Genomic DNA, 22,492 nt, shown 5'->3' with positions numbered 1-22,492 from the left:
CAAGCACCTGATTCAGAAGCTGCTCTATGTATTATTTAAAATGACATGGAAAACACAAGTTTAAAAATATTACTTTATACTCAGACAGAACAAGCACAAAATATGTTCTTGCAAATGGGGTTGAATTCAATGAAGAACGAGATTTAATTAATACTGCATCAATTTACACGGTTTGCCATTAACCTTAGCAGAAAAATTGTGTCTAGTTATCCAGCTACTGTGGATGAAGACAAAAGAACTAAGCAAGGGTAGAGGGGACAACAGGAGCGTGCAGGAAACTTTAGCTGAGCCAGGCCTCCCTTGATTTTATCCAGTGGGATTATTTGTAACAGACTTCCAGTGAAACACCTCCGGGACATCAGCTCTAATTTCACAATTACAGATTTCTTGTAAATATTTGGTCTAAATTTTCAGTTTTAAAATACTGAGTACATTAGTGGAAAAGATAACATTGTTTTTCCAATAAATGAATATGATTATCATATTCGTCTAATTTTCTGAATAAGTATATTTTTAATATTAAATTTAAATTTTAAGTTTATTTTGTATATAATGAATGATACTACTCATATGTCTCTTCCTTTCACTCACTGGGAATTTTTTTTCCTTGGGACCGGTTTTGTGTATCACCTACACCTCCTTTTATCTATTATGACTCTACATGCAGACAGCAAAATCAAGCACTTTTATCTGATGCGGTGTTTATGAACCTCCATGACACTTCAGTAAGTGAAAACAACTGAAACAAAATCCTCTGAATAATTGGTCCTTCACAGAATTAGTTGCACTCACTCTAGAGGGTCAAAAAAGTATGAAACTGATTTAAAATGAATTTATTGAAAAAGTTCCTTTTAGAACCTGTAGCCATGTCTTGAATACCTGATAATATTCCTACTTAAGTGAAGGTTTGAAGGGAAATTGTAACAGAACATAAATAAAAATATCCTAATTTAATATGCAAAAATAAGTTGTCAGTGGAAACTAGAGATTGCCTGCTAGATGGAAATAATATTTAGCAGATTCAGAGCTTCTTTTTTTTCCTTCTTTTGCTCCTTGTTAACCAATACACTTAGTCAATCTTGACGTTGGTTGTCACTCCTTGCCTCATCTCTGTCAGACCAGGATTCAGACTAGAATGTGAAGGATCACTTATGACAGATGTCATTAAACGCAACATGCATTTCTAAACCAAATGTTAAGTGTGCATATCCTGGCTAGTATTATCTCTTCAGAGGAGCAATCTTTATTATTTGTTCATTTTTTTGGAAACTGCATATGGGGAAAACATTTAAATATGTAACACAGATATGAAGATAGTAAACAGATGTTTCTTATTTCTGGTATTGGCAGAAAAAGGTAAAAGCATGTTATTAGAAAAATTATCTTGAAGCTAACAGAACTGCAAAATAAATATACTTCTGAAGCTCAGGAAATGATGTAATTTTGAGTTAGCTCTCAGCCTTATTCCAATGTGCACAACTTAATGCCATTACTGTATATAAATGAAGACTATTTCCAAACTGTGAGCCTAATGCAAACAGATATGGAAAAGTCACAGAAGTGGAAGGAGAAGGGTTGTTGAGGGTAGTAAAGAAAGTACATTTTAAGAAGCAAATTAATGGGAGCAACCTGCTACCAACATAATTGCTTGAAAGACCCCACAGCAAACATCAGCAGAATTGGTTTGTAATTTACCATGTCCTTCATTTTGAATGAGCTCCCTAAAGGTTTGTATGATAGTCATGACATCTACAAACACAATTTGTTTTAGATTGACTAGCTGTGATAAATGTCTCCCTTTACTACCCTGGACCAAAATCACTCCTTTTGCCAGGAATGCATTAGAAGTCTTCATTTTACTTGTCATGTACTGGGAACACCAGAGTTGTGGTTAGTTTTTTATTTGTTTGTTTGCTTGTTGTTGTTTTTTTATTATTATTTTATTTTTTAATTTTTAATAAAATGGCTTTCGGAAATGTTTAGGTAAACATTGAAAAAGAAAGATTCCTAATTTAACTCTAAAGAATTTTGTAAGTTGATCAATTAGCATTTGTGGCAGTGATTTCTAATTACTTAAGTGACCAGTTTGTATCTGAAATATCTTGTACCCTGTCCTGCCTAGAATACTCAGCAATGATTATTCTGACTATATATCATTCGTTGTGAGAGGTTCCAGTTAATTGAGATGTGCTTGTTTTTCCTAACATGGTTCTTAGCCGAGTGGTGTGCAGATTGCACAGCTTATTTGATGTTTAAAATCACATCACAAAAATGTTGATGAATAAACATATCATTCTTAGGGGGCTTAATTATGTGCTGAATGCCCTTCACAGCCACTGGCTACAATAGGAACAAACAAATTAAAGGCATATTTCTTATCCCAGTGCTTTACACGTACCAATTTATTTGTAACAATTATTTTACTTCCCCCCCCACAGGTGCCCTTTTTACACATTGAAATAAATGTTTTGGGCACTGCAGTATAGGAAGGACATCGAGGTGCTGGCGAGAGTGCAGAGAAGGGCAACTAGGCTGATTAGGGGTCTGCAGAACAGGTCTTCTGAGGAGAGGCTGAGGGAGCTGGGGCTGTTCAGCCTGGCAAAAAGGAGGCTGATGGGAGACCACACTGCTCTCTATAACTACCTGAGAGGAGGTTGTAGTTGGCCTCTTGTCCCTAGTAACTAACAATAGGACGAGAGGAAATGGGGTCAAGTTGCACCAGGGGAGGTTCAGATTGGCTATTAGGAAAAAATTATTTACAGAAAGAGTGGTGAGGCACTGAAATAGGCTGGTAGAGGCAGCGTCCCTGGAGGTGTTCAGAAAATGGGTAGACGTGGTGCTTCAGGAGATGGCTGAGTGGTTGGACATTGTAGGGTGGATGGTTGGACTTAATGATCTTGAAGGTCTTTTAAAACCTTGATGATTCTATGATTCTATGATTATCAAATATGCAATTGTTGCAACATTTAGATTTGGTATTTTACTGCCTACAACTTAAATCAGAAACTTGCTGAAAACACGTCACAGACAAATTGCCAATGGTCATAAAGAATAGTGTGCTATGCAATGAAAGACACTATTATAGAAGCTGAAAGGACAACTGGTAAGTATACTATGGGAAAAATACTTTACAGTATTGATTAACTTATTTCATCTCCTTCTTCAAACTAGAATTTAATTTTATACTCCTCATAATATGTAACTTATTGAAACATATCTTAAAGCTTTGCACAGTCTGAATAGCTGGTGAATGTTGAATGGTGAATGAGAAATGAAAGTAAATGGGAAAAGGCTGACTTTTGCTGCATTAAAGAAATGGCTGAACATCAATATCTGCCAGCAGAAAAATAATATATTTATTGAAGAAAATTTTAAGTATTTAAAATATCTTCAGAATATGAATCAAGATTGTTTTAAAAGCCATTTTTCACCTATGATTACTGCGTAGAGTCAGATGCTCTACTATGGAAAGCAATTTAGAAGGGAACTCCCCTGCCAAGCCAATGAGCCTCCTGAAACTTAAGCTGTTATCAGCCAGAAGGATTAATCCTGATAAACTGTCCTAGCTGTGCCACTGAGAGGCTTTTTTGACAGTCAGATGAGGGGTTTAACAACTTACACCATCTACATTGTTATTATAATGCTCTATGCCATTAAGGTGAAACTGTCATGTTTATTTCTGGAAGAGACATTTATATCCTTCAATGCATTACTCAGTTCCCAGAGCTCTAAGAGAGTGAGAGGAGGATGCTGTTGCTACAGACCATCAACACTGGGCTACAGGTATGTCTGAGGAGACACCTGTATCAGGAAGAAGGAATTGGCCAGAACTTATTTGGAAAAAGGAATTAGAAGAAGGTTAATGCCTTTAAGAAACTGGCAAGATTTTACCATCAGACCAGGAAACATCACCTAGGATATACCTGCCAATGGCTCTCATAAAATAAAATATATTAGACAAAGAAATCCTGCCAGATTTGCAGTTCAGAGTGCCTGAAAACCTCAGCTAATCACAGGCTGCCAACACTGGACAGACACAGAAAACTAGACAGCTCTTGAATACAGTGACAGGGTGTGTGCCCAGTCAGAGTGAAGTCTCCCACGCCTCAAACTTTGTCCAGTGGTAGCAGATCTTTGACATCACAGAGACCAGAGTCTGTTTTGCTTAATTATTCATTATTTACTACTTGAATTATGTATGAAAAACTTCAAGTAGTTCGAAATTTACTTTAGGCAATGCAGACTCTAAGGCATGCTAAGAAAGTTATATAGTAAGGTGTCTGTTCCTTCCATTAGTCATAAGAGAAACATAAATTACAATTCAGCATATGATTCTCGGCTTCCTCATACAATGATTTAAAGTCAATTCAGTACAATTACTTCATACTCAAGCATATTTTCTGCTGTATAAAACTTTCTTGCTCCCATAAATAAAAGGCACCCATGCACTTTTCTGAACAACAGTATTGTTAATTTATATTTTTTTAATGAAGCTTTTTTTTTTGAAAACATGTTTTACCTTTTGATTGTTTACAAATTACTTTAGTAGTGATTGGGGAAAGCACTTAATACGTGGTAATGTTCTTTCTAGAACAGGGACTTTGCCTTAGTGCTTTTCTGAGCAGAATCTTGTTCTGTTTATCTGTCCATTTATCTGAATTTAAAGTAGACAAGCTAATAATTGTGCATGTTTTAAGAAGAATCAGTTAACTTCACACAAAAATAATTATCATGGTAAGAATTATCATAGGGAATGCAAGCAGTCTACACTCCGGAGTTTACTATCAGTGTGTCGTGATTTATCAAAACATTGCTCTTTTCCCTGTTTTGAGTAAACTGCAGTGAAAATCTATATCCTCAAACCAAGAACAGACAACAGCAAAAGATGTTATTTTTTAAAAGCCCACCACTTAAATACCCATCACAAGCTGTGTTCACACAGCTGTTAGCCAGTTTAAAACCGAACAATATCTCTGGTGACATCCACCTGTGTATGCTTGGTGACTCGCATTTAGTACCATGTAACAAACCATCTAAAATAAGTATCCATAGGAGTAGTTTCCGGCACTATGTTTTTCTTCTTTAATGACAAAGGAAAAGAGTTCACAACACAATACATACCCGAAGAGCTTAAGTCAATTTTCAGTGTAAGACATAAATCACTACGCATCTTATATAGCTAGCTCTTCTGTTACTATCATCCCATGAATGGTGAGTGAGTAGTTTTCATCCTTTTTCTAATCCATTTTCATTAATATTATTAGTATTACCATCATTGCCATTATCATCATCATCACAGCAAGCTGTTAATTTTTATATGCCCAAAGGCAAACAAGTCGTTACCTCCTCATCAACAAAACTACTTGTCCCAAATAACAGGTAAGCAGCTTTTTGCTAGGCTGATCAGTGTAAGAACGCAGAGCCTTCCTATAAATGGAACATAACAGGATCCTCTTGAAAAGTAGCACTTCTACTAAATACTTGCATATTATGAAAGCTCTTCTACCCAAAATGGTAGTTTTGCCAGTTTGATTCGTATTCTACATTAAACACTTCAGCTACAGTTTCAATGTCACTGCACAGTAGGTGAAAACATTTCTGGAACAAATGTCAGCAAGGGATAGTTTTGCAATAAACTTCTCATCTACAGTAACACAAGCCAGAAGATAACACTGCTATATAGATTGCTTTGTTGGTAACCTACGATGCTGCTTCCTGGCATGGTAAGTATTTCTAAAGATGGAATATGAAAAAGTTGCAGAAATAAACAATAATGTAGTGCTCTTAGTTTCTCATGTTTCTCATAGTGACCTTGGATATGAATCTGAACTGAAATGGGGGGAAGAAAAAGCTCAAACACAATAATGCAAAGTAGGCAACTAGAAGAACCCAAAAATCTATTAAGATACCTCACCTAAGGAAATGGCTCATACAGATGTTGGAATATTCTGCACTGAAACATGCTGTATTAGTACTATGAAACATGGATACTAAAGAAAGTGAGTTCCCTTTCATTTCACCTCTGAATTTTGAAATTGTAATGGATGACCTGTGGTGCTTTACTCTTTCAAAACTGAAAATGTAATGAAAGACTTGGAAAAGCACCAGACACAGACTCCAGTTCCGATGAACCACTGACACCAAGTTAAAGCTTGCATTTACTTGTAAACAGGAAGGTATATTTTTATGCCTCGTATAATGGGGTCAAGGGCCAACTGCCAAAAGCATTTGATGCTCTCATCAGCAGAAGCTGAAAGTCCTCACCAAGAGCACTTAAAATCATTTAACATTCTGCAAAATATCCTAACTTGCTGACCCAGACTGCCATGAAACAAAATTATCCCCCTAAGAAGTGCATAGATGACAGGGGCACAGCAACAGACATGCAGTGCTGGGACTTACCATCTTGGTCTGTGGTAACCGTGATAGCTGTGAACTGCTTGGGAGAGAAACTCAGCTCTGAGACCCCATTTGTGGCTTCTATTTCGAAGGTGTAGTTCACGTGAGACACAAAGTCAAGCACTGTCACAGAGGAGTTGGTGAGACCTGTGTGCCTGGGGATGAAACGGATACCTCCCCCACAAATCTCACATTGGTTGGCATCCGACCCACATTTCTTACAGATGACACTGTAAGTGAGATCTTTTCTTCCTCCGGTATCACTTGGGGGGCTCCATTCCAACATGAGAGCTGTTTCATTAATATTAAAAATCACATTCCTCGGAGCAGAAGGTGGCCCTGCAGTGAAGGAGAGGAAAGCCTGTTAAATGTTAGCTGTCTATTCTGGAGAAAAAAGAGATCATGAAAATAAAATTATTTGTCTTAAGGCGATTATTTGCAAATAGAAGCTAAAAGTGTTATGTTTCAAAAACAAATACAAGGCAAAAATTACTAATTATCTAAATACTTACAATCCTTGAAAATTAAGCAGGAACGATAAATGAGTGATACGATGAAAAGCTGAATAATCTAAATAAATTAGAATTAATTCAGAAATAATTTAAGGCAACATAAAAATGACCTGGGAATGTCAAACCTAGACTTGATAACACAAATTCGTACCAAGTACCTCTTGATCTTGTTGGATTACTTGGGTAGAGCTTTAACCATGAAATTAATTTCCTTATTTTTCTTCTAGTAATTTAGGCTTTTCTGATACTTATGTGTTTTATAAGAGTCAAATAGAATAATAAATAAATGACAGCTTTGGAATAACTGCATGAGGTAAAGTTGTTTGTATTAGTTCTGCAGTGCCAGGTATTTTTTTCTATCCTTGACTGCTTATCCCCAGGGATTTCTTTGTTGCTGTTCATTAACAGAGTTAGGTGGCAACAGGCCAAGACTATTAGGCACAAGAGGCAGTTTACAAGTTTTTTCTTTCTCACCTGGCACCTCATCAGCATCACTGTAACAGTGGAGACATCAACCTTGCAAGTTAAAGGTCTAAAAGGACAGCAGCAAACCAGAAGAAAAAATAATTATTGAAGATTGTGGGGAGGGATGCAAAGACAGTACCAGGAGGCAGAGAACAGGAAAGCTCTCAGCTAGCAAGCAGGTGGTAAAGCTCTCTGTGTACTGTCAGATGAATGACAAGTGACCCATTTCTCATGGATCCCACAATGGCCAAGGTATGTCCAACAACTTTTAAGCTGTTATGCTGATTTACTGTATAGAACCACATGTGAGGCTTTACATATCAGCTTCTACAGTCCATGGAAGCACTTTACCTCACAATTTTTCAGACAGGAACTAATGAAGGGGTGAAGGAAAGGTAGAAATTGTTAAAGGAAGCCTGAATAATCTTATATCTATTTTACTATATTCTTCTTCCACTTAACATATTTCAACCAAGCACTTACAGATGCATGGTTTACAAAAATAATTTCTATATAGTCCCAAAATATGCCCATAAAAATTAGGGAAGAAATACAGATTTTGCAAAATGCAAGGGTTTATACTCCAGAAACTCCAGGGTTTTTTTTGAGATAAATGAGTTGCATAAACATTATATTCCCAGCTCTCAACATAAAATCACAGTGCATATGGATTGCTTAGCCAGTGTTTAGCAGAACTTTGAAAACTTTGAGCTTCCTTTGAAGGTTTTCATGATTTATACAACCTGCCAGCAAGACTTAAGTATAATTTTTTGACTGAGATACTGCTCAGACTTTGAGTGAGTTTTCATTACTCCATGGCCTCTTAAGGAGACTGAAAAACTATGTGAAACAGCTGCCGATGGCATCAGCCAGTTTTTACGCAGAGCTTATTTCACCCAACAAATTCAGTGGGACAGTAAATCTGAGTCAGATAATTAAAATATCATAATGTCCGTAATAAAAGTTTTAAGACAATGAGAGAAGAACTAAAAAAAGGACCAAACCCCCAAAAATATTGATCGATACTTATGTAAATTCCAGTTTTACAACTTGTAGCATGAGGGCAGGAGTGTGACCCTAAAGGACAGTCAGATAAAGGGTCATAACTTTGCATTAGGAAGGAGATCAAAGCTCTTCCTAACACTTAATACATAAATCAGGATCTAAAATCTCAGGAAAATCTTCAGTCATTCAATTCCATTATTTCCTTAAGATCTGCAGTTACTACAGCACTGATAGCTGATTTTATTTTCAAACTCTGAGTTATTTATTTGACCAAATAAAATGTAGCGATTTAAAAATTCAAGCCCATGAGTGATTCAGAAATATGCACCTAACAACTGATACACATCCGTTTATTCAAGTTCTTAATTCTTGAAGATTACCATAAATACTAAAACAGACTATACCTTGACAGAAAACGTTGTTATACTTTACGTTTTGCTAATAAACTAATAGGTCTAATGATCTATACAGCTGTATATAGCAGCAAGGATGAATACTAACTTTAATGAAGGAAAGAGGCAATAAAAGTCGCAGAAAAAAAGCCACTATTCACTAACATTTGTAAAATTTAAATGATGCTATTTGTTTACTTATGTGGCATAAATGTGGGTATAAAAGCTGGAATGCTTGTTAAGGGGAAAAAAGTTTGTATGGTATGGGAGGGATAATAACATTGAAGTTTTCTGTGAACTGTAGTTGAACATTTGAGTTGCTTTTTTCTTCTAGTTTTCTTCTATTTATTTGTAACTGAGACTTTATTTTCATTAAAATTATTTTTGCCCTAAAGTAAATGGTGAGTTTGCTGCTGGATTTCAAGCATTTGATAATTAAAACATTTGGGGGGTGCTACATTGCTCTGTGTTTTTTTAGACTACAAGAAGTTTAAAATATTTTGAACATGTGAGTATTTATTTCTACATTTATCTGTGCAGAGTTCATAGTTAGCAGCCAAAAAGCCCCTGACAGTAAAGACCATTCATTTTTCAGCTTATCAAATAATCATTTAGCTGAAAGGTATGTGGTTCATTTTTACTGACAATTGTGATTTCTGGAACCTGTCATATGAAAATTATATTTGTAATTTGCAATTTTTATGGTCACAAAAAATATGTTGAGTATTTCTTTCCTGGTCTTTGACTGTGGCCTTGTGATAACCCTAACACTGGAGCAATTGAAATACTGCAATGTGTAAGTATTTATAAATTGAACTTGTTAATAAAGGCTCATTATATTGATACATCATTTTCCAATAGTGTGGAAAAAAGAGACCAGTACACCCTTGAAGATGCTGATTCAGTCCAAAGGCCCCTACAACCTTAGAGTGTCCCAGACTTAAGAATCTCTGAACTTCCCATAAAATTAGTGAGGTTGATGGTTCCACCTACTCTGGAAAACAGTCCTGAGATTGGAATAAGCTAAAACAAGCACAGATTACTTTATCTTCAGTTCTTATTATTCACGTGCTGAAGACAGGAATAATTATATTTTCTCTAAAAATATGCTGTGAGAATTAAATAATGACTAGTCTTAACAAATTCCCACTGTTAAAAGCAATGAGGAGTTTTAGGAATATGGAGGATGAGGCTTAATCATACTTATATATATCTGCATAACTTTAAGTGGATCAGTAATGCCCTTGAAATAATTGGTAATATTCATGCACTTAAAACGAAGCGTGTGTGTAATTGCTCGAAGGATAGGAGCCAATGCTTTAAAACTGGCCTAAATTTAATCTTACATAAACTATAGATATTATGACAATGCATCATCATGGCTCAGGGTTTTTTTTTATGTTATTTCATCAACTTTGGCAGGCCAAAACAGGAATTAATGTGAATCTGGGCAATAGGAGAGTTTTATCCAGCTCTGTCAATATCCATTTTCTATCGGATATTTCTTGTACTACAGGTAGATGGCATCATTAGAAGAGCCAATACTGTAGATAAAACATACTTTTTAAAAAATGTATTTTTTATTTGTACTAGGCTGTGAAGGTTGTTATATTAATTATTGGGGACTTAATCCTCAATTGTAAGAGAAAACATGAACTATTGTACATTCACATTTCAATCAATGGGGAGAACATTGTCAATTCCGATAGTGGTGTCTGAAAGTATATGACTGTCTGCCTGCAAATGCTGAAAAACCTCTCAGACACACTTCATACTCGAGGCCCCTCATGCCGATTTGCATGATAGCTTTTTAATTGCTGTTAAATTATGCCAGTTAAACTGTGATTTCATGCAAATATTAAGCTGTAATGACATGCAGTGAATCATTTACTAAGATTTAGAACTTGGAACAAAGAGAGACAATTAATTCTAATCCTCAGATTCAGCTAAATTATGTGTCACTGGGCTTTTATGAATGTGGCCTGATTGCTTTGTTATCATTTATAAATTATACAAAGATTATTTGACACATTGGAAAAGGTTGGAAGCAATAACCCTTCTGCTGACATCTGTGTGAAAAGCTACCAGGGATTTCCTTATAATGATTTTCAAGGAAAATTAGTATATTGGTGAAAATGATGGATCCTTTCCTCACAGCAAAATTAATGACTTTCAGTTTTATGAAAAGAGTAAAACACAATTCAGATTAATGAGCACTAAAAAAAATAATTCAGCTCCTCTGCTTCTTAGATGAAACACAACCCGAGTGTGACCAATGTCTTTTGCTTCATTTATTAATTATAATGTAAGAAATATTTCTGCACTCTTGACGCAGTTGATTTGCATTGACATCTTATGGAGAAACAGGCCCACTCCAAAGGCAACCGAGCTGAGTTTATGCCTCACACAGTTCTTTTAATCTTATCTTGCTTTTTGTATTCTCTCCCTCTGTGAAGGTGAAGTGCATTTTGCCCTTTAAGGAAGGAGAAAGGAGCAAACCTGACACTGCTGAAGTCTAGTGAGGGCAATGCAGTATTTCAAACACTACAGAGAGATGACTGTCTGGAAAAAAAATTGTTGCTTTCTAAGGGAGAATGGTCTGTTACCAACTATTGAACTCTAAGAAGTGTGTGTTATTTGTCTGCTGAATTTACAGAAGGGAAAAGATTAACCGTCATCTTCTGAGAACACTCAGAATCAGCATCTGGCTGTTCTCCTTGAGTTCATAGTTGCTTTTTAATACACATACATACATGTAGCCCACATAAGTAGTGTGACTCGATGCAGAATGCTGCATTACATTTTTTCCTTTTCAGACTCACTTATTCTTCCGTAAGGCAGGCAGGACAAACGGAAGCCAGTGACTGCAAACCAATAATCCAAGTCTGAGCGTAATGATAAATTACAAACAAGTATATACTTAAGAATAACAATACAGGCAGTGGACTTGAAGGCTTCAAGCATGTTGGTTGATTTCACTGCTGGAGTACAGTGCTGACTCTTAAAAGAGTGGTTCAGCTTGTGGCAGAGGTTACTGAACAGAGTGTAAGTTTGTTGGGTTCAAAATTGTTTAAGCGTAACAAGAAAAGAGATGCATTCAGATCCAATATAAGCCTGCCTGCCTTTGGCCTTGAAAATATGGATCAATGTATCCAATTGCATTATAGTGGGAAATGTTAGAGTTGATGTACAGGGTAACCAGACAGGGGATTAGATATTATGCTATTTGTTGCTCACTGTATATGCAGAGAGATCACTGATAGAGTTCTCTCACATAGCAAAGAAATAAAATACGAAGAAAGAGGAGCAGCAGGGGATTGATAACAAGTGCCAATCAACTGGAAAAAAGGCTAGGGGAAAGAGATTAACAATATATCTTAATGTAATTTTCTTTGCTTTCATTAAAATTAGAATTCTATTATGCTCTTCTGCAGAGTGCACACTCTTCTTTTACAAAATACAGTTACATGAAGTAAAAATGAGAACTGTGCAATTTTGGAACAGCATACAGTATGCACTTTCACAGAATTAATAAATGTAGGTTTGAAGCTTATCTTGAAAAAAATGGATGCCTGAAGGTAAACTCTTAAATTCACAGTGTCTTAATTCAAGGTCCATATTTTCTGTAACGCTGCATATGCAAGTTTCAAGTACTGAGGGAAAATTCTGGAGTAAGGAATACTGTCTACCTCTATCCAGGAATGAAAAGAGAGAGAGAGAATCAAATGTCTACCTATTTTAGGCATATTGCTTTGCCAGACTTGGGGAAGCAGCTAAAATAGGTATGAATACAATTGGTTCAGTATTTTTGAACATGAAGACATTTGTAAGGCTAATCTGCTATTCATTCCATGTTTGATTCAAGAATAACTCTCATTTTAAAAGTCACAAGAAAATTTTCTCATCTCTTGTATCACAGCTCACATCTCAGGATACACATTTGAAAATGAATATAGAAAATGCACATCTGCTCCAAAAGCGTTTTTTAAGAAAAGACATTTTCTTACTGCACAGCCTTTGCTCTCTATTTAGTCAAATTGGTTCTATTTTTTCCTAACTTTTCAACCCCTCTTATTACAGTAAAGCATTGCAGTTTGGAAGAAAAAAATCTAAATTCTACTCTGCCTCATATCTGAATTTTTATTTATTAAATTTAAACTAGCCACATTTTCATAGACCCACTGAAGGCAATGTGGTTGTATTGATGACGGAAACATAATTTCCATAACTAAGAGCATAAATTTTGTAGTGGGACTAAAGATATCACTTAGGTAATAATTCGGCCTGCAGACTCTTCATTACCAATAATGTGCAAGAAGATAAGAAAGCAGTCTGCCTGTCAAGAGTCTTGGTGTCTTTTGCAGAGTGGACAATCAGTGAACTAATGATCATTGTAGGTATAAGGTAAACACATTTGCTGTTACAGTCAATGCAGTACTGGTATCTTGGAGTCTAGACTGAAAGACAGGCAGTGCATGGTGGCACTGAACTAAGAGCAAGGCAAAAACTAGAATGTGGTTCACTGTCTCACTTAATTCTTTTTTATCCCAAGCTGCAGTGAGGTGGGGCACTGGCACCTCCATCTTGGTTGATTTCTTCCCTGACTCCACTCACTAGTTGCTTTGGCTGACATCCTCAGCAGGAACAGAGAGGTCTGACAGCAAGTCTTCCCTGACAGTTTTTGGCCAAAGCTGCTCTTACCACCCCACTTTTGTTTAGAAAGTAGCAGGATGTTGTAGGTACCTGCTCCCTGATGCCACAGGGCTAGCATGCTCCTCCCTAGCTTGTCAATGCTAATGAGTAGCAGAGTTTAAAATTGTGCTCTGAAATATAATTATGGAAACATCATATGATGCCTGAGTAATTTTTTCAGAGAAGAAGTGTCCTTGGGAGATGAAAAATCAATTACTTATAAATAATATGGAACTACAGCTACATAATATATGAGTGAAACTATCTTTCAAACCATGAAACCATCAAGAGTGCCTGGGATTTGTGTTAGTTCTGTGGCAGAGTTGCAACGGCCTGTGCTTGAGGCACTCATTTGAGGGGAATTATTTGTAATCACCATTTTCCCACAGGAAGTGTGAAAAAACATTGTTTATTGCCTTCCATATTTTGTACAAGCAGATAGGCCTCTGTGCCTTGCTCCAGAGTAAGCTGACAGCAGATTGTTTGTGTTGGATTGGGGTACCACTCTGAACCCGATGTCCACTAAGTAGCTGGAGTCTGGGACTTACCCTTCCCCTCTGAAAAACCTACAGTTAAATTAGAAAACTTTCTGCTAAATGCCTTGGATCTGAGGAATGCCATTTTTGGTGACTATCACTCCCATTTAGTGGATGGTCAATATCTTGGTCTGCATAATGACTTCAGGATAATAGAGAGCCCGTGACTTTGTAAATCAGCTCCAAATTACCTAGTATATTCTCAGTTTGCTCAGCAGAGTGCTATTTGGAGAGTTCAGCAGGAGTACCAGAAGCAGTTCAGTTCCTCTAGTGTTAGCTCAGTTATTTTTATGTGGTAGTGCCTTGTAGTAGTGTAAAGATACCAAAATTATCGTAGAATCACAGAATTATAGAATGGTTAAGGTTGGAAGGGACCTTAAAGACCATCAGGTTCCAACCTCTCTGTTATGAGCAGGGAGACCTCACACTAAAGGTGTGAGGCTGCACAAGGCCTCATCCAACCTGGCCTTGAACACCTCCAGAGAGGTAACTACGACTATACACTGATGGTTATTTCAATAGTACTTTGTTTTTTATGGTTTTATCTCTTAAGCTTTTTGTATGTGTAGCTTGTTAAAATACTTAATGCTTTCAACATGTCAATTTTTTTAGAATTCTCTTAAGAAGATGACTGTGGCACAAAATCTACTTGAATCAAATACTCCAAGAGAAGAGCTAGCAAAATGCTACACAGAAAACTAGCTGTCTTAGAAAATGTTGCAAATGTATTTTAATAATCTTTAAGAAATCATAGGATTTAATATATAAATATAGTATTTCACCCACAGATTTTTAAACGCTACTGTTTGTTCTCAGTTTTGAGATTAAACAGATAAAGTTGCTTTATGATCAATAGATTAATTCCAGTGAGTAATGAACCACATATGAAAATCTATGAGAACTATTTTATTGAGTGAAAAGAAAATTTATTATTTAGGTTTCTACATGTGAGCACATTGATCAAAATAATACAAATCTCTCTGTTAGAATTCCTGCCTCCAGATTGCAGGGCATCAGTTTTGTCTTTATGACAAATTTAGGTTTGTCAAAAAACACAAAATGTTGTATTTTAAAAATTCTTTAAAAATCAGAAGAATTTTTAGTATCACTGTCATATAAGCAGGAATGGAGAGAAAATTATACGCAAGGTATCTCCTTCTGATTGGATTTTTTTTTTTTTCCTTTTTTTAATGACTTTTTAATCTTTTTTAAAGAGTTTAGGTTTTATTCAATTGTGTTGGTATTATACCAGTTTCTTTCTTTATGTGACTCCTCACATTCTGGAAAGTTTTTATAGAAGCCTATTTTCATGTATTTAAAATCCTTACTGGTAGTTAAAACTCAACATTGGTATCTAAATGACAATGATTATATACCTTGCATTATCTCTCAGAACTACAAGTTAAAAAGTCACCATGCTAAGAAACATGTCGGTATTTTTAGCGATATCTAAACCAAGTAGAAACATGCTGTTTAAATTTTGATTTTAAAAAATTGCTTTTTGTTATCCTGAATAGAATTCTTTGTGAAAAAATTTACTAACTCATGTGATTTTTTAAAAAATATAAAAATAAATAAATGAGGCATAGGAGAAGAGAACTGGGTACACTGGCAGTGATCAGACTTACGGGTACATGCCATAGTTGGTGGGTCCTTCTCAGCTCTGAAGTAACCTTTCTCACATTGACAGACAGAGGTTGCTTCTGTGTAAGTCAAGCTGTGTGGAGGGCACTTGGAGCACTTTACATTTCCAGCAAATGCTTTATAGAATCCAGGCCTGCAAGCTGCAAAACAAGAAAAAAAGTTTCATTAACAGAAACAAGTTTTGGTAATAAGGAAAATCTGTTCCATTTATGGTTATAATGCACCTTCTTTCCTTTCTAACTGAAATATGTATGCTATTTTGATCATACAATTCTTCACAGTTTTTAGATTGGTACATGGATTAAAAACCAATAAAAATAAATCTGTTCTTGGCAGATAATGAGAAATCATTAAATGAGTAACCTTCCAAATTTACACAGTCCTCAGTGCTGCTTGAAATTGTTACCTAGACAACTACACAAATATCACTGAACAAAAAGCGCATTATCACATTATCTATTTTTTATGTATCTATGTTAGTAAGAAAGAGTAAGAGGTAACTTATCCACTAAAGCTATTTATATGGCTTCCTTACTTAAGTCATGGGGATTTGCAATATGTTTACTTCCAGTGCCTTGATGACACAAGGATGACATCCCTATATATTTCTAGATGGGCTTGACTTGCCTCCAGTCCCCTGAGAAGCCTCTGACAGAAGGACCACATCAGCTGGGTCCTCTGCACTCTGTTGGCATGAGAGGCTGGGAGGTGCTGTACGCCTTGGAGATGTATGAAGATGCCAATATCCTCTAGCACAAACTATTGCAAGCTTGAGGCTACTCTTTATTGTGTCAGGAAAGAACCTGGAGAGCAGGATAGCTTCTCCCCTGGAGATAGGTGATATAGTGGTTGTCAGAGCACACCACATCCCCGGTTACTTGGAACAGGAGTCCCGGCTATTCTTAACCAGAGCACAACCTTATATGTCTTTCTGATGGCCTTTAAAACAGAAATAACTTATTAAAACAAATCTTATCATAAATCTGCTAGGTTTGAATTATGAAATTTTATTTTAAAAACATCTTTAGACTTCATCACACTTGTATAAGCAGGCATTTCTTTCTTTCTTTCTCCTGCCAGTTACCACATTTACATACACGTGCTGGCACATATTACAGTTACTGTCTTCTGGCTTCCCAGTCCAAAACCAGAACTGAAATAAATGAAAGAGCAACTCAAATATGTATAGACTGTACAGACTCTTATTCCTTCTGTCTCCTCCAGCAGTATGATGGAAACCACTGCTATATATAATTTCAAAAACCGATGTGGCTTTTTCTCATTTTGACATACTCAAAACTATTCTCTTTACATTGCTAGAGAAACTAGGCAGTACTTCCTTCTCTTGTAATAAGATGATATAACAATATTAAAATGAGATGTTCTTTAAAAAGTACCCAGAAGAATGCAATTTATGGATTCAGTCAGTTCCGATTGATTTATTAAAAATTATTAACTTCTAGATAACATATGCACATATCAGTTTTACTTCTGATTCCAAAGGACTTGCTTGATATAAAAGGAGTTTCATTAGTAGCTGAGGGAAAATGAATGAGGAGATGGAAAAAGATAACAGCTGATTGCCTACTGGAATCCAAGAGTCCATTTTTTAAGGGTAATTTTACAAGCTTAACTTTGACTCAACAATTTCAGCAGTTATCTTCCTAGTGTGTTCTTCTGCCTTGGTTGAATAGACATTAGGAAAGAATCCTGCCCAGCTGTCAAGGACAGGAAAAAAAAAAAGCAAGCAGTTCTGGTGTTAGAGATAAGAAGGGTGGGAACAGCAGGGGTTTTCCCTCTGAAAGAAGGTTACCAGTCTGATACAATTCTGATTACAGTAAGTGGTAATCTTCTATTGATTGGAAAAATCAGCAGGTTTGGTGCATGGAAGGAGGCAGCATTGTAGATCTAGGCTGTAGGCAATGACTCCTCTCTTAGCTTTGCTGGAAGAAAGGCAGAGAGGAGGTAAGGCAGTATCAGGGAAGGGTGTTATGCTTGCTTTTCTTCTTTTCTCGTGCCCAAATCCTACTCTGGCTTATCTAAGGATAAATATTAAATTCTTGTTTTTAATAGCTACCTTTCACACACATGGTGCAACCTAAAGAAGTTTGTGATTAAAGAGTTGGCAATTCCAGTTACAATTTCAGTCAAAGTGAAACGAGTGCTCCTTAAAATCGCTATCACTTCTGAAATTCATGTCTGACAGTTCTTAAACCGTTCCTTCTTCCCTTCTGTCTCCTAAATGACAAACCACTTCAGATCAAAAGAAACACAGCATTCTCTTTCAAGAGAATATTTTACTTAAAGTTCAAGCAGCTCACTGTTCCAAAATTATACTTCACTTCCAATTTAAAAAAGTAAATGTTTTATTCTGAAATTGTATGCTGCAATGCATTTAAATAAATTACTGCTTTGATATAGTATGTCTCTTAAAAGAAAGCACATATAATCTCATGGAAAAGATGGGGGGAAAATTCAGATTTATGCATAACATTTTGTAAAATTGGAGTTTGTACATGTGCTGGCATGAGATTGCAGACTGAGCTACTGTCTAAATCCCTGTGTGTGACTGCAGGTTGTGATTATCAAACCATAAACAAGCACTAGGTGTTGTATTCAACTTTAGAGTCCTGAATTCACACATTATCTACAATAAGAATTAGGATATGACTCTGTAAAGGCATTAAACAATAGGCTTACTTATACAATGTTAACCAAGTTCCTCAGATTTTGCCCAGCTTTCTATTGTTTCTATTGTTTATTCTCCTGGGGCAGTTTCAGCCAAACAAAATTACTGAGTGCACAAACTGCCTGATAGAGAAATCAGAAACTCAGAAAATTTTGATTATAAATAGGCTGTGGTTTTGTATTTGGAGAGGGAAAAAAACCCCATCTTTCCCATGTAAAATCATACCCTAGGTATGCATCTATTATAAGTAAGTTAAAAGTTTGCTCCAGATTTTTATATGTGTAGAAAGTTTCATTTGTATGTGTTGGTAAATCAGTATTTTCAAGGTGTTCCTCACAGCATTTTATTAACAGCTAATAGTTATTTAATCTATAATTTTCACAAATTAGTTATGCATATGTTAGTGTAAACTAAATTTTGAAATTTGAAAAGCTGCTGTCTGGAAAAGCTTCTAAGGATAACTATTCAAATAAAAAAAAACATTATTTTAATTTTTTTTTTTAATCTTTGTTACCACAGAGTGTTTTTTTCTAACTTCCAAATCACTGGGAGGCATCTTATTTTCCCTAACCTTATCTAACAGAATGACTTTGTGAGTTACTAATTACACAAACTGTATGAGAGTAGACTTTTTTAAAGCCTGGGGGAAGAGAATATATTGTCTTAATGATTAAGTAATTAGCAGGGTATCTGAATGAACAATTCAAAGACACTAAAGTTTTCTCCAATAAAATGCCAGAGATCATGCGGAGAAGCACTGTTAATTTAATTGGTTTCATAAAAGATAACACATCTATAAATGTGCATTACTACAGCTTTATCAGGATTTGACTACGAGGGTTTTAAACTATAGATACTTAATAATTAATATATTTTCCTTACTTAATGTTTAATATAGGACATTTAGTTTTGTTTGTATTATACATAGATGCAAAGATAGATGAATGCTACGCAACGCTCTGGTGAACTCTTACAGGAAGTGACTCGTGGCTTGCTGGGCTCCCAGCCAGGGCACGGAGTGGGAGAAGCCATTTATCAAGCAGCTGCACAATGGTTTGGCACGGTCCGCATGATTTTCAGAGGTACTGAAACGGGCTGGGAAAACCTTAGAGGCGCTTTGTACGCTTACCGCCTAAAACGAGGCGCAGTCATAGCTGTTCCGAACAGGAGGGTGGGTGTGCAGTCCGAGACGCTGTGGGAAGCCACCCTTCCTCGCCCTTGGACGCGAGGGCAGCCTCTGGCCGCGGCCCCCCCCCAAGGCCCCAGGCCCCTTCCCCGGCCCAGGCCGTGCTGCGGGGGCTCAGGGGGAGCTCAGAGCAGCTCCATCCTGCTGGGGCCACGGGGAAAGGCTCCCTGACAGACTCACCCCCCGCCGTGGGAGCTGCTTTTGGACGAGGAGCTTGATCCCTGCCTGGGCTACAGCTCCACCGTGGCACAGCCCTGCCCTGCCTGGTCAGGGGCCCTGCCGAGCTCAGCCCGCCTCTGGACGGGCATCAAAGGCGCGAGCGCCGGGCCCTCCCTGCGTATCTCTGGGGAGCCCTCAACACCACTGGCCCCCAGGGAGGTGCTGGTCCCTGTGCCTCAACAACCTAAACCAATAGCTGGGTCTATGTTACAGCAAGCACAGAGAAAGCCATACTTCACTGAGATCCATCTGGGAAACCGGATACGTTTCCAAACCCAGGGGAAGGCAGCCAAAGGCTGACCTGTGTGCAGGCCAGTGGCATTGTTCAGGCAGTGAGGAGTGAGGGCTTCGTCTCATTCTGGATGGGACAGCATTTCTAAGGAACTTTTGAATTGCCCAGTCCAGTAAGTACAGTCATGGGTCAATTACTACATCATGCTGTTGTGGGCTCTCTTGCCTAAGAGTCTGTACTACTTAAGAGTGTTAACAGCCATCAAGTTCTTCCACAGCCTGAAGGGTGCATGATGTACAGACACAAAATCCAGAAAATGCAAATGGTGGTCCTAAACCTTGTTGCTTTAAAAAAAAACCCAGATGTTTACTCTCCTCTGTGGGAGCATGCTGTTGTGAAAGAAGCTGATTCTAGCGTTCAGTTTTCTCAGTTTTACATCTGAATTGACTGTTACAAAGTTAGTTTAAGTAAGGGGAATCCAAGAAAATCTTAGAAGCAACTTCTAGGTACATCCGACACTTGGTCTGTGTGTGGGAAGACATTTCTCATGAAAATTGGATTTTTATAGCTTGTTGAGAACTCATCAATCAAATTAAAATAGAGAAGACTGTTGTCATTTACAATGAATGGCAACCATCAGTAGCTGTGGAAGAGGTGTTTTAATCTTTCTGAAATAGAAAATTTGCTATGCTTTTCCACCTCATACATTTTTTTAAATTGCTTACTGAAACCCTCTAATGCTTTATGAGACTGACATCTTTCATATTTGCTATATTCTGTCGATACATAATTATTCCAATTTTAGTCTTCTTACTCCTCTGATATATGATCACTTTACAAAAAGGACAATCCAATAAGGCCTGTTCTGTTCTACCACTAGGCAGAAACAAGGAACTATAATGTTACTTTAACCAATTTATATTTTAGTAAAAGTGTCTAGGAAAGAACAAAGGAGTATATAGAAAAAAAAAAAGAGTAAGAGAAAATAATGTAACAAAATATGTATATTGTATATTACAAAAGGCAGAATAGGATCACAAAGTCAAGATTAGAATATTACATAATTAGGACAATGAAGCTGTGAGGACATCCGTTGATTGTGAGTACAATCTGATTAAGTAATCTCACCTCTTTTCTTTCTTCACATGGTCCTTGTTTTATTTAAGTCATTAATGCACTGTGAGAAAACAAAAGGGATTTACTTTGGGTCATGTTCAAAATGATAGGGAGACTATGCAAGAGAAGTTGCTAGAAACATGAGGCATCATGAACCCACTGGAGGAAGTCCAGCCATGATAGATTATAAATTATGGAGCATGCTGATTAGTTGAAAACTCAAGAATAAAAGAAAAAATGTATGAAGAAAGCAAGGCTATAGCTTGGTGTGCTTCCTAAGCAAGTCTGCACATGACACTAAGCTGGGAGGAAGTGTCGATTTGCTTGGGGGTAGGAAAGCACTGCAGAGAGATCTGGACAGACTGGATTGATGGGCTGAGGCCAATTGCATGAGGTTTAATGAGGCCAAGTGCTGGGTCCTGCACTTTGGTCACAACAACCCCATGCAAAGCTGCAGGCTTGGGGATGAGTGGTTGGAAAGCTCCATGGTGGAGAAGGACTTGGGAGCGCTGGCTGACAGGTGGCCAAGGCGGCCAACAGCATCCTGGCCTGCATCAAGAATAGCATGGCCACCCGGAGTAGAGAGCAGTGATCGTGCCTCTGTACTTGGCATTGGTGAGGCCACACCTTGAGTACTGTGTGCAGTTCTGGGCCCCTCACTACAAGAAGGATGTCGAGTTGCTGGAGTGTGTCCAGAGGAGAGCTACCAAGCTGGTGAAAGGTCTGGAGAATAAACCCTCTGAGGAGACGCTGAGGGAACTGGGGATGTTTAGTTTGAAGAAGAGGAGGCTGAGGGGAGACCTCATTGCTCTCAACAACTACCTGAAATGAGGTTGTATGGAAGTGGGAGTTGGCCTCTTCTCTCAAGTGAAAAATGGCAAGACGAGGAAATGGCCTAAAACTGCGCCAGCGCAGGCTTAGACTGGATATTAGAAAGAACTTCTTTACAGAAAAAGTGGTTGGACAGTGGAACAGGCTGCCCAAGGAGGTGGCAGAGTCACTATCCCTGGAAGTATTTAAAAGAAATACAGATAATAGTGCTTAGTGACATGATTTAAGTATTGAACTTGTAAATCAGGTTACTGTAGGGGGATTTAGGTTATGGTTGGACTTGATGATCTTCAAGGTCCCTTCCAACCAGAATAACTCTATGATTCTATGATTCTAGGGTGTAGATGGTAAGGAAGGGACAACAGACACCACTAGGAAACTTAGTGACAGAATGACCCAACTTCCAGGGGACAACAGACTGAATTTTCTTTTTTCTTTGCAGTAAATTTGATGGATTATATTCCTGTGTGCTTCAGTATGCACTTAAATGCATTTGTGTTTGTATGATTCAGTATCTTCTGCTCTTTCCTATTTCTATGAGTTGAAGAACAGATAAAAGCATCACTAACACCCT

At 37.3% G+C, this 22,492-nt stretch overlaps 1 protein-coding gene across 2 annotated transcripts in view; it reads right to left on the bottom strand.

Moving 5' to 3' along the window:
* Nucleotides 1–22,492, bottom strand: part of EPHA6 (EPH receptor A6) — a 491,879-nt gene that overhangs the window by 208,888 nt on the left and 260,499 nt on the right. For both annotated transcript variants that reach the window (XM_051635236.1, XM_051635153.1), the window contains exons 4-5: nt 15,630–15,785; nt 6,403–6,738 (exon numbers count right to left, since the gene is read on the bottom strand). In XM_051635236.1, the coding sequence (XP_051491196.1) occupies nt 6,403–6,738; nt 15,630–15,785 (492 nt within the window). The remainder of the gene's footprint in view (nt 1–6,402; nt 6,739–15,629; nt 15,786–22,492) is intronic.

Source organism: Apus apus, chromosome 1 (assembly GCF_020740795.1).
Source record: "Apus apus isolate bApuApu2 chromosome 1, bApuApu2.pri.cur, whole genome shotgun sequence".
Taxonomy (NCBI): Eukaryota; Metazoa; Chordata; class Aves; order Apodiformes; family Apodidae; genus Apus; species Apus apus.
This window is presented reverse-complemented; position numbering and strand designations above follow the sequence as displayed.